This window comes from Myripristis murdjan, chromosome 7, assembly GCF_902150065.1.
Source record: "Myripristis murdjan chromosome 7, fMyrMur1.1, whole genome shotgun sequence".
NCBI classification, from domain to species: Eukaryota; Metazoa; Chordata; class Actinopteri; order Holocentriformes; family Holocentridae; genus Myripristis; species Myripristis murdjan.
This window is the reverse complement of record NC_043986.1, coordinates 24,402,651-24,416,331: the sequence shown is the minus strand read 5'-3', so window position 1 is coordinate 24,416,331 and position 13,681 is coordinate 24,402,651. Positions and strand designations below refer to the sequence as shown.

At 41.0% G+C, this 13,681-nt stretch overlaps 1 protein-coding gene across 1 annotated transcript; it reads left to right on the top strand.

Annotated features, from left to right (window-relative positions):
• The first annotated feature begins 2,569 nt into the window (after nucleotides 1-2,569).
• LOC115362106 (trypsin) lies at nucleotides 2,570-8,529 on the top strand. The gene is made up of 5 exons (XM_030055895.1): nucleotides 2,570-2,624; nucleotides 4,733-4,895; nucleotides 7,269-7,410; nucleotides 7,537-7,803; nucleotides 8,359-8,529. The coding sequence occupies exons 1-5, from the start codon at nucleotides 2,570-2,572 to the stop codon at nucleotides 8,527-8,529; spliced, it is 798 nt and encodes a 265-aa protein (XP_029911755.1).
• The last annotated feature ends 5,152 nt before the right edge of the window (nucleotides 8,530-13,681 follow it).

Sequence of the window (13,681 nt, the reverse complement as noted above, 5' to 3'; positions counted from 1 at the left end):
GATTCAGGTCACTTTGATGTCTTCCTGCCTGGAAAGTGTCAGGTTACTTGACTTCTCAGGGTCAGACGAATAGGTTTCACTGTTGTTCCCTATGATACTGCAGACCAGTGGCTCATCTGCTGTACCCACACCATGCTCCTATTGTACCACACCTGCAGTGAGTGAGTTATACAATGTTATTACATCACCTCACCAAGTCATGCCATTTATTGGCTAGATATACCTAAAGTTAATATGGCTTCAGTATTCAGTGGTGGAGTGAAGTCCATAATTGATTCACAAAATTTCATAAAATGTCAAAATTCAAAAATTGTGTAGCTTCAAGGATATTAGATAAAACATAAACATGAAGGAGATGAGGGACAGTATAATAATTATATTGTGATTAAACTTCATGGACAAAGTTACTACACGTATGTGGCATAATTTATTCATTTATTCATTTATTTAGTGCATTACTGAAATTTGTTCCTCATAAGCATACAGTGGTTACTATTTGATATTGAACAAGGTAAAATTTGCAAGAAATAAGACTAATTGGCTAAAACAATGGCAGTCTTGTGAGCAATTGCAACATGTTTAAGTTTGGGTTGAAAATCAGTCTTAGTCTTAGTTTGAAACAAGGTTTTGTTCATGCTGGTTAACTCAAGCAGATTTAACCAGAGAGTTATTGAACATGCTGGAGATGCAGCGATAACTCCCAACCTTTTAAGACTGGAGGTTGTTCAGCATTCCCCCTCTGTTATTCTTCTGAAAGGTCCATCATATCTGTATTTCATGCCATTCATTCAGTCCATACACTCCTTCCTCTTCTGTCTCCTTCCTTCAAATTTCCAAATGTATCCGTGAATGATTTATAACCCACACCTACCTACATACATTTATGTTTAATCACTGCACCAGATCATAGAAAGACTGGACTTGAAACTGAACCTTCAGTCATTACTGCTTCTTATTGAGCCCCCTGATGGATCTGGATACCCACATACTAAAGTTACCAACATAACTCCATAAGTTGAGCTGTGGTCTGTTAAGCCAGAAACCCACACTCTCGCATTTTTTTTTTCCACCTGTAAACTGATTAAAAATGATCCACTGGTAGCAAATTGAATGCTCATTTAATTAACTGTTGCAGCTGCTGGAGAATAACAGTGATGAGGCTTAGCGCTATCTCTGATCAGAAAGAGTAAACCAAGATTATCCCAGGATGTTCTCATTTCCTAAGCCTATCTAAGGAAAAAATCTGTTTTACAGAATCATGACTAATTTTTTTTTTTTAAGTGACTTAAAAATATCTATCTAATGTCTATACATTTATGGGATTAGTGTGCATAGTGTATGCCATTCACAATGAAACAACACAGAGTGGACTATTTGTATGTCAAGTACATTTCAGGCTACTGAGGAAACCTATGATAGCCTATAATTACAGAAGTAACAAATCAAGGGCTGCTGGTGGAGGACACTTAAATCCAGATTAAAGAGTCCTCCTGGTGTATTTTAAGACATCTCTCTGAGGCCAGCCCCAAAAGGATTCACATCAGGCCTCTCTCTGCAGAAGTCCCACTTAAAGAGGGACTCCTTCTATTTTTAATTGTCCTTAAATCTCAGAGTTAATCAATGTATTGAAACAAAGAGGAGAGTTCAGGGGTCAGAGCCCGAAGTGTCTGATATACATCGACTTTTCACTCGAGTGCCAGACAGAGGAATGTGAGAGCCGGGGAGGCGCCGGCCATGTGCAGTGATGACAGCGCTGGGACTGAGGAGCGGGTCATGTGGAAAAAAGGCAATGGTCAGCACCCGGGGGTATGAGACAGCTACAGAGAGATGAGCTCGCTCGCCGTATCAGGCGCAGAGAGGGCCATTAGCCAGCTGAGGTCAGGAAGTCCACAGAGGGACAGTGGCACTGATGAGACCTGCCAGAGCCATGCTCCATTTTTAATGACACCCAGCCTGAGAATAGATGTGAAGCGGCTACGTCCCGACCAGATCTGATACAAGTGCAGCTGCTCATCAGTCAAAAAAGCCTCATTTATCCTCTCTGGTAAAATCAATGAGGAGAGACGGGGACCATGATAAAAAGCTGCTGAGACCCTTTCCATATCTTTTCTTTATTACTTAGTGTGACAGAGGCCCATTTATAATACACTGGATCTGGTGATCCATGCCAAATATTGGTCATATCATATCATAGTACACCAGAGTGGTTATATAATAAAACTCTACAAGGGAAGGACTTGAATTATAGTTCTACCACAGCTCAAGTAAGCACAGTGTATCGCTTACCTTTTATATGACAGTAAATACACCGACAATATCCTGGATTATGATATGACCAACAAACAAAGTACAGTAAAACTAAGGTCAAGGAAGTGGTGAGGCAAGGGGGTGTGCTGTGCAAGCCTCAATTATGTATTGTTTCAGGACGAGAAGGTGACCATGGAAACGGAAATTAGAACTATAAGAAACCCGAGAGTGCTGGGGGAGATGCCTTCCTCTTAAAATTAGACGACCGTAGCACACAGGTAAGGTCTCGCTCAGTGTAAACTGCTCGTCCCATTGTCTCACCATGGATCTGCCCTCTCTGCTACTGTGTATACTGCTGGAAGTCCTGGCTGTGAGCTGTAAGTAACCTTCCCTCGCTATCTGCATTTTAAAGCTTATTTATGCATGCAGGACAGGGTTTTGTGTGACAGCAGAGCAACTAAGTCAAGACACCTGTTTGTTGAGGTTTTAACTAGAACTGTAAACTGCAACTGGCAACAGACTGAGGATGTTTACTGATGTTTACTGCTGTCTCAGCTTTTTATTGTTATAATCAGAACATGACAAAATCCAGCACTCTAATATACAGTGATGTAGTGTTTGCTCGTTATTCACAGTGAGTGTGCGTCCAAAAAGTTTGTGATTATTATTCCTTCCATGAACTCTTAAAAACATCCCCACTGGCGGTGCTCTATAGTAGTCACTGCTGCTTCTCCCTTGAGATGGTCTTTTGACAAAATAGTGTTGCTCTTGTTGACTCAGGGCCAATTTTATTCGGACATGACGGAGCATCTTGTTTGCCTCGAATCATGAATCACACAAGCACAGCGATAAGGACAGAGGGTATTGGGGGATATATAAATCACCAATTACATATTTTATGTGTTATGAAAAGTTGAGAATAACTTAAAGGAGGATCTGGCTATTGTTGCTTTTTGTAAAAAAGTTAAATAGCACATAATCAATAATAGATTAAATCACACTGAGAATTCCAGTAAAACTCCCATAATGGCAAAGTAGAATAGAAACTAGATAAAGAGAGGCCCTTAGAAATTAAAAGTCAATGAAAAACAGAATTTGAAACCTCAGCAACAACACATGAGAGCTAATAACAATAAGTAATTGTGGCCAACACCCCCTTTTATGAACTGCAGTTATGACAGAGATAAAATGAAAAATGAGAGTCTGATAAACATGTCGAGCAGGTCTAGAATCCGGGTCTGAATATGGCTGCTAATTTTCAGTGGAGACTCCGCTACAGGCTGTAGGCTACTCAAAACCATTCATAATGGTTGAATGCACTGCAAAAATATTTCAGCTGAATAAGTTATATAACGTAGTATTGAGTCTTACTTTGACTGCAACAAGTAAAAAAAAATTCTAATGTAGTGGGATGAGCTCTCTTGTATACAACACTGTTTTTGCTTGTTTTGCAAAAAGTGACAATATCCAGATCAAATTTATTCACTTTCTATTGTAACAAGAGATGTTATCTCACGTCATTGTCAGATTATTCCAGTTAATGTCAGAAAAACAAGATTTCTACCCTGAATACATAATTAAATTACTTTCTGAACTATCATTTTTCCATGTTCAGTGCATATAAAATGCATATCCAGTTACTGCAAAGAACACCCTGTGGCGAAATTTTAATTTCATAGCCTTTCAGCCCCATGAGGATCAAAAGTAGATTCAATAGACTGTTGCATAATGCTTTTAAATGCCCCTCACTGTGTTCATTGATTCCATACACACCCAAGAGATGCAGTGTGTATTGTATAGAATTACCTTTTATCCCTTCACACAAACCACAGCTGCTAATTATAGCAAAGGATCTATATCTGAGACGGTAATGGAGGGTTTTTTCTCAGTCACTCTATAGTTTCATACGTTGATTCACCTCTCAGGTGTGATGGGGGCTGCAGAAATCCAATCCAAGCTCACATCTCATCTTTAGGGCCCCATAATCAGGATGTTTCAAAGCATTCACTCACTCTAGATACTCTCAAATGTCTCTTTTGATTGTGAGCATAACCAATCATCTAGTCCTCTAATAAAGGGTTAACCCTAAGGAAATCTATCTTGGACACATGCTGCTCCTTAGAGAACAGAAAGCAAAGTCAGATCAGTTTGTCATCCCCCAGCTCTGTGTTAACATCAGCCCGATGATGATAGCCACAGTTGAGGCAGACTGATTCTCACTGTGATCCCATCTACCCCGGAGATTGTTTTTTATTGATCTGTAAAGCAAGGCGCATCTGTGCGGCAAAGTCCTCTGGTGCTTTCTTTATGACTTGTGTTGTGCTTATGCTGCTGCTTGCCACGGCAGTAATAACATTGCAATTTGTCAGTGTGTCGGCCCTGTGTGGTTTGTGCAAAAAAAAAAAAAACATATGGCCGACTGCATGTGTTCCTCCAAGATCAAATCCAGTCTCATTTGTTATTTTACTCTCTCTGTGTGTCCCAGGTCAACAGCTGATGCAGCAGGGCCGTATAGTGGGGGGATACACACCGGCTCCACACTCTATCAAGTACATTGTGTCAATACAGAAAACCATGGGTCAGCACTTCTGTGGGGGCTCTTTGGTAAACAAATACTGGGTACTCACAGCAGCACATTGTAATATGGGGTGAGTTAAAATTTGCTTTGAGTGTTATTATAAAAAAAATAATATATTATCTGGGCTCAGTCACAAGCTCAGATTTGATGTAGGGTTGATAAAAGATGCTAAGTCACACCTGCGTTGGAGCACACCCAATATACTCTTTATCCTTTTACTCATCCTGATTTACTGTAAGCTTTGTTTGTAGAACACTATCCATATAAACTTTAAGGAAGCAGTAGGCAACAATAATAGGCCCACTGACATTAGGTGACCTCAAATTGACAACACAGCACGAAAGTGTGTATACGTAGGGTGTCATTAGCAGATCCAGGAGGTCATCAAGCCATATCATATTGTCAATTCTGTAACTTATCAAGGCTGAGAGAAAGTACATGAAAATGATACAGGTGCACAGCTCACAATGAGAGTCATTGTGTGTGGGGCTCAGTGGCACAGGAATCTGACTCAGGCGTCTGATGGCCTCAGGGCTAATTGTCGACATACACTCATACAGAGTGCAAAACAGAAACAACATTGCCTAGAAGGAAGCAATCCTATGAACAAAATGACTGGATATTCAATATTAGTGATCTGAATGCATGGGGTTTCTTTTTCATTCAATTGGGCTTAAACTGATGTATCAGTCAATTGATATTGGCCTTTTATTAAATATTGGATACAGACCAGTCGATGTTGTCTACTTCCACTAAGATGGACATTAATCACTGAGCACACTTTCATAATATGTATTGCTGTTTAATTATATAATTTTGTTGTTCAGGTGGATTTTTGTATATGAATATTCTTCACTTAAATGTTGGATGTATCTCAGAATTTCCTCCATCACTGAATAAATGTGATGTGTCCTGCATTAGAAGAATCTGATAACGCAAAATGTAATTTTAATTTTGTCTCCCATGATGCTATAAATCAGAGATTTTCAAAGTGGGAGGCAGGCTCAGAGACAGAGGGTATAAAAAAAAAGCATTTCATGAAGAATTGCTAATAAACTTCTAATCTATTAGTTATCAAAAGGCACCGCGCTGCCTCAATTTCTGTCATTCAGTTAAAGAGATAGTTCATAGATAGTTCTGGGTAAATTTATGAACACAGAGTCAGCCTTTGTCATGTATTTGTGTGCAGCTCAAAGTTATGTCAAGCAGCAATATAAGACTATCTTAGCTCAATTGTTGGATGAATGTGGGATCAAGTAGCTGCTATATGATCCCACAGATACTCAGGAATCGATCTACGCTAAGAGGGATACCCTCAAGCTTTGTTCCAGGTGACGGCCAAAGTGTCAGACTTTGAAAACCCCTGGCATAAATCCCTGATCTATATCTATCATATATAAATTCATGGTATGATGCAAGAAGTTGTGTGATATGTTGCTGGCCCTTATCTTATCTGTGTGTGTAATATGTGTAATTTGTGGTTGTGATGTGCAACAGCATGTGTTGCTGTGTTTATATATCGTTTTTTCTTACAACCACTATGGAGGCAGTTATATCATAAGACGATGTCATGTATCATGTGTGCAGCATTTAAGTCTAAGACCAATTTTCCTATGGGGAAAATAAAGTATATCTTATTGTGTCGTATAGTGTACCTATAGTATATAATATCTTTAGGATATTATAGATCAGTGGTACAAATGCTGCTTCTGAGGCCTTTTCAAGGAAAATGTGAAGGAATCGTAATATTTATGGCATTAAAAGAGTCTAATGTATCTGCAGCTTCAGTTATCGTACTTTTGATAATAAGATTAAAGGCAGAATGAGTAAGATTTGTCTGTAGGGATTTGGAAAACACAACATTCAAAGCTGGCCCTTGTGCCTGGCTAAGGTAACCGCCGGGGGCCAGTTTTCGTTTTGGCAAGCTGGCACCTACCTGTCCAACAGGAAACAGGCCAACAGTGTGTTGCTCTTCATCCTCATCCTCCCCCTCAGTGCCCGCCAGCGGGTGAAAGCCAACCCCAGATTCACTCTCGCTGTGGAACGAGCTTTCTCCACTTGACGTTTCGACTTTCACGGTTTTCGTAGCTTCCTTTTGGATGTGGTGCTACTGATCTGGCACTGTGCACTGTTATTGGCTGGAAGCTGCACACCTGCTGCCCAAAGGCTGATGCCCAGAAGAGACCTGATCTCAGCACAGCAAGAAAATCCTGGCAGAGGGCAGGGTCTCTGCAAATACACACACCAACACACACTTCTAGTGGCTCATAAGTGATGACTGAGAGGGATGAATTTTGTCTTCATTTATACTTTTTTTTTTTTTTTTTTTTTTTAAGGAAAACTACTCATTCTGCCTTTAAAATGACCTAAACTGAAATGTTTCTATTTTAAACTTTAAATTATTATATCCACAGTGACTGCTATTTCCTTCTGTCATCCTCAGGGTAAATGAAATGGTAATCGTGGCTGGTGACTTCTCTCTGAGCAGATATGAGGGGACAGAGCAATTCTTCATCCCCCATCTTTTGATACCACATCCTCAGTACAACAGCATCACCAACAACAATGATATCATGCTTATAAAGGTACAGTACTCAAAAAGATGTCAGCACACATTGTAATAACTGGACAAACTGGTTTTGTTGCAGTTGTTTGTCTGATGTTGTTGATGTGGGTAAAAACTGCCGTCACTTTGCTGTGCATCTCTGCAGCTCAGGGCCCCAGTTTACCTCAACAGTTACGTGACCACTGTCCCGCTGCCCAGGCAGGGCGCCTCCCTAGCGGAGGGTAGAGTGTGTCGGGTGTCAGGCTGGGGATTCACAAGCTCCAGTGGAGGCCAGATCCCCTCCTCTCTCCAAACAGTCAAGCTCCCCATCGTCTCCACAGAGAAATGCAATGGCACTGACTCCTTCAATGGCAACATCACAGCCAACATGCTCTGTGCCGGTTATAGTGCTGGTGGAAAGGATGCCTGTAGGGTAAGGCCATGGCCTGTTCATATGTAAAGTTGTTTGTTCTGCTTCAGGATATGATGCTTTTCTTCTTTTTATTTATTATTATTATTATTTTAACTATGTGGATTGCAGTGACTTTTCAGGTGTGATTGAAAAACCCCTAAACTTCTTTCACTCAGATCTTAAATGCTTAGTCCCTTTACCATTGCAGTGACTGTATACCATAGTTATTATGTGAGCTATGGATATAGTTGCCCCACATTGCTGTTAGTCAGGCTCTGTTGGATACCTCCCAGAAACTGACATATTCCTTCCTATAAGCTGTTATTTAAATGTCTATGTACACATGTTTTATCAGCTTCCTGTACTTAAATACTACTTTTTTCATAGTACTTCTAAAACAATCTCTTTCCTAAAATTCTACTTTTTAAGTGTATTTATGAGTATAAAAGGCAGATTCATTGCATATGCAAATCATAGAAACTGAAATTCTATGGTGCAAGCTTATTATTAGTCAGTAATACTGATTTTAGTATAAAGCCTTGCAGGCTCTCTGACTCCCTTGTCCTGCTGTTCCAGGGGGACTCCGGTGGTCCACTAGTATGTGAGGGCCGGGTCTATGGCTTGGTGTCCTGGGGAAAAGGTTGCGCTGATGCTCGGTATCCTGGAGTCTACACGGCTGTGTCCAAGTTCCGCAGTTGGATAGACAACACCATATTCAGCTACTACAGCAGGTGCACCAAGAATTAGAACACAGTGTTTCTCAGACCAGACACCACTCTGACCCTGAACGTGAAACATATCGGTACCCTTCAAACTCGGGGACCAGAGGTTCCCTGTTTCAATGTAGCATTTCTTGTTTTATCTATTTCCTTTTTACCATTTGTGCACATTTGATTTTATTTTATCATACTAAACTTTCAAGCTTGAATATTTATCTTCACTTATAGATGAACTGTTTAACTGTTTTTTTGAGACAGTTAATGGACTAACCCACAATGCCTTCTCACAGCATGGAAAAATAGGTGATAAATTTCCGTTACATGTAGCTGATGTGCCATATTGCTGCTAATATTTTTCAAAGTCAAACTCACAAAGCCTCATGAAGAAATAAAAGTCAGAATGAAAAAGATTCAGGGCGGCAACCTGCCACCTACGACTGAGAACTCTTGATATTAAATTGCATGTTTTTTTTTAACAACCTGATGCTGGAGGATATCACACATGATTATTAGCCTAATAAAGAAAATAGTCTGACTAAGCACATGCATGGGTCTAACAGAGACTCAATTTCTTCAGAAATTCAGACAGGGAATATAGCAGGGAATATAGCCCTTTGGTGGTAATGATTAAAGTTGCAATTTCAAGAATCCTATGAACATTCAGTGCACTTTTGACATCAGTAGAAAGACTTCTTATCATTTAACAGCCAACTTATATCTCTGTCAAATGAACACTGAGATTACTGCTGCCTCAGGAAGTCCTTCCTTTCCCCTGTTATATTGCCTTTTTTGGCCTATTTCTGACTCTCCTCCCCTGTTCTTCCATAATCCCTACATTCTCTCTCTTGGATTACGATCACTGCAACCCTCAGGACCACAAGGTAAATCAGGGATAGAAAGACCAGTAAATGACATATAAGATGCTTTGAATTTTATTGATTTATATTTTCACGTTTTCCTTAGGACAAGTCTGCACATAGATTGAATTCTTCTGCATAGACACACGGCCACATTTTGGGTCAATTTACAACTGCGATGCTTCACTAAATCCAAATTCTGGCATATAATGCTCACACAGTAGCAATACTAAAATACTGAGTGCAATATTAAAATGTAATATTACCACAGACAATAGTGGAAAAGGAGTAGATTTTATATAATTAATGTGTGTGTGTGTTTGTGTGTGTGTGTGTGTGTGTGTGTGTGTGTGTGTGTGTGTGTGTGTGTGTGTGTTTGGAGGAGGTGTCCTTTTTGGGCCACAGCTGCGCCTCAGTAAGTCTGCACACGTCCTTGCCCCCCAGAGGAAAGTTTAATTAATAAGTTTATGATCACTGCCAATTTAATGTGGTTTATTTATGGACTAGTAGTGTTATTAAGCACTATGCATAAAGCACCTTGAAGTTTGAGAGCTGAGTGAACGCACAGAATGAAGCAAAACAGACTGAAATTGTGAGTGTGTAAAACGATGCCGTGACATGTGTGCTTTTCCTTGTTTTATATAATAAAGCACTAACAATTCAGTCTCGTGGCTGTTTTCATCCAATTTCATGGCTGATGTCACTGTTTGCATTCGCAGTGCCAATATCACAGCTTGGAAGCTTGTCACTGTTCTCCGCTTCAGAGTGGAGACATTAACAACAGATTACACAAGCTGTCTGCACAGATAGTTTGCTTTGAGAGTCCGCTTTCGTGCAGTATTTACGTCTGCATCAAGTCAGTGGAGTCATTAACAGGGAAACATGCTGCAACTTCTCAGATAATTAAAAAAAAAAAAATTCAGCGCTTTGATTAATTTTTTAAAAGGTACAGCAATCCTTAATGATATGGAGTGTTGCTCTTGGTCTAGATACCACGGCCGCTCTGTTTGCCTCGCACCAGCCTTAGTAGAACAGCTGATGAATTATCCCAAAAGTGGAATACCTTCATGAAATATGCATGGAGCCAGTCTTCCCTCAGAGCAATCTCTGTAATGGCTGGGAGGCGCTGCTCGACTCCTTCCTCCTCACCAGCACGGTGGAAGGACGAGCCCTGCCAAATTCAGCACTGATTACTGTAAGGCAAAGCGGGGACTGCACCCGGCCAAGTGAAATCTGTAACAGACTGCGTCACACCTGATAGGACTAGGCGCATCACAACAGAATGAATAGTTGATGGCCTACTTTAGGGGGATCTCGGGTTTCTCTGCCCGGCCCCGCTGCTCTGTGATGAAGGGTGTGTCAGCGTCTTGTGTGATTGATGTATTTCTTGGCTTTCATGGCTCTGATTTTAAAGGGTTGGTTACATAAAGGCGGGCTCTCATTGTTCTGCCATCACAAGGCCTCTTTAGGGAGTGTCAGGGTATATCACCTGACATGGCTGATCCAGAGTTCTCCATATGCTCATTGGTTACAAAGGCATGGGACAATGAAAAAATTATGATGGCAGACAGCTTAGTGAGACAGTCCAAGCATACACAAATTCAAAATGTCTTTACTTGTAACTAACACATTTTGGACAGAGCCTTAATTTTTCCAAAGGAATGGGGAAATGTCCTTGTTTTTGAGTGTGTGATGCTCCGTAGTATCAATTCTGGCGCACACATAATGTGAGCATTCCCTGGACAGAGCCCCCCGGGGGACTGTGTTTTGTGGCTGGGAAGACAAAGCATGTTGTATAGTAGTTGTTGTTTTTTTTTTTTTTTAAAGGGAGAGGGGATTGCCTCATAAAACCAGGACAACAACATCCATTATTTTCCAGATCTCACCTTCATTTGAAGAATGACATTTACATGAATGCCTTTGACATAGATCTGAAGTATTGGGGGCGGCGCACAAACAGTAAAGGTTGGTGCGGTGATCAGTTTTGTGATATGTTTTTATCTCTTTATTTGAATATGAATGCATTTTTAACAGATAGGACAAAAACTGATGTGGAGTTTTCTTGATGAAGAAGTGGTTTTTGAAAGAAGGTAACAGGGGATTTCATCTGTCGATGACCTCATCAAACCACTAGGGGGCATTTGATCATTAAAGCATGCGGGTTGCAAAAACAACACATACAGTGCAGGCATGCTGATAATTCCCCCTCTTCCTTCTTTGGTCATAATAAGCCCATCCTGTAAAGTGTAATGTCTGGGAATTAAACCTCTACAACTTTTTTTGTAATTATGAATGTACTAAAGGCAGCACAATCATGAATGGCTTTATTTGTGGACGGTCTACGTGTGCAGTCTGGTGCAGGCTGTGCTGCAGCTGGAATGGAGGAGAGGAACACGGCCAGAGAGAGATAAAATGAGGTAAAGTCTGTATCTTCTTGGCCCACTACTTCTCTGTATGGTCATGGCTCTGACTCTTGGCGGCCAGGTGACTCAGTTGTTCAAGTTCAGCGGCTTGCCAGGAACCTCTGAGGCATGACAGAAGCTGAGAGGAAACGTGACCTGCTTCTCCTGTGCTTCTCTCCTCTCAAAACCAAAGAGCCATTCAGCCTCTCAAACAGACGCTTTCTGCTGCCGCTCCCTTTCTCTGTCCTCCAGCCCCGCGGAGATGCATGCACTTTATTTTTCTCAATTTTTCTCCATAATTCTTTGACATGGCATAGGCCAGGAGGCTTTTTCGTGAATCTGGGACAGCCAGCATGTGTAAAATATGCACAGGCTGGCTCAGCGTTTGGCAAAGATGGAATGATTGGCTCAGAGGCATAGACTGAATTATGACTTTGAAATTTTAGAAAACAATTAGTGCTATACTCCGAAACTGCCTTTTTTCTTTCATATTTTTTTAAATCAATGGACACAGGGAATTAAAGTTAAGAACCCCTGTGATTCCTCGTTCAGAGTTGCATTGTTTTTGCAGTCAGGGATTATGTGATTTATAGCAGCTTTTCACAGTAACAGCATTGTTGATCAGTGCATTAGATACCACCGGGCACTGGAGCAGATACCAGTCTTATCAGTGCGGCACAGGAGTATAGATCCACAGGATAATGAGTATGCCGAATGATTGAACTAGACTCTTGAGTTCAGACTACTTCGATTATACAAAAAACAGCACTCAAGAGTCAATTGTCATGGCAGCCTACAAAACTGAGACAAAGTGAACCATTAGCTGGGACAGCAAATAAGTCATAGATCCTAGTTGTAGAGGACAGAAGAGCCCGTTTAATACTTGTCTCATCTCATAATTCGGACGACATTCTCTGAGGTTTACAGACAGTCAGCTCTAAAATCCATTACCGCTAAAATGGGCCCATTTGTTTCCTCTGCTCATCGAGTAGGGTTGGATTGAGACTAAATGGAGATGAATAGCTCAAATGCAAAGTCCTGCCAGTTATGGCAGTGCACACCTGGGAGAGCACCAATGTACATTAAAAACCACTGACATTTATGGAGTTTAATATCGTACTGGGTGACAAGAGCAAGAAATGATACATCATCTCAGGGAGCAGGGGCATAAACACAGATGATGTAATACATCCCAACTATATGTAATTGGGCTTGCCATCCTGCTTCTTTCACCTCTGAACCACAAATGCAGCATTTTAAAGTGAACCGCCGTGCACCTTGTCTTACATCACGTTCACGCCAGTACCTTTGTGATTTGGGAGCCGGCAGGTGTACCTCATCATGCTGAATGCCACTCAGATGCGGGAGATTATCTTCATTATGTAACAGGCAAATCCTGCAACAAAAGACATCTGCTTAGCCACAACATAAATAATTAGCCCACTTTGGAAAGGGGTGAGAAACAGGCACAGAAGAGTTTGGAGCTGGAGCGCGATGCAAAATGTCAGTCGGAAACAGCCCCAAGCAGCTTCAGGTGCAGGAAAAGAGCGGGGGATTATTGGAGTTGAGAAGCGGGATGAGGATGGTGATTGCAAAGAACAGCGCTTCAGTTTCCATGAAAGACATTTACTGTGGATCTGAAAATATAAAGGAGAGATGTGATGTGTGTCATCTCTCTTTTCATCCCCTCGACAGTGAAGACGAAACAATTCAGGAGGAGGCTATGTGGATGGGCTGTTGAAAACATTTGATTGAACTTGCTCCTCCGTTAATTAGCGTGCCACATGCATCCTTTGGTTATTGACTTTTCACGTGTAAAGAATGAGTGACAAGACACAATCCTAAAAGCACTATTTCCATCCTCTTTTATCTTTTTTGCCTCCGTCCCATTCTATGTCCTTTTTAGTGCTGAGTAGATTTA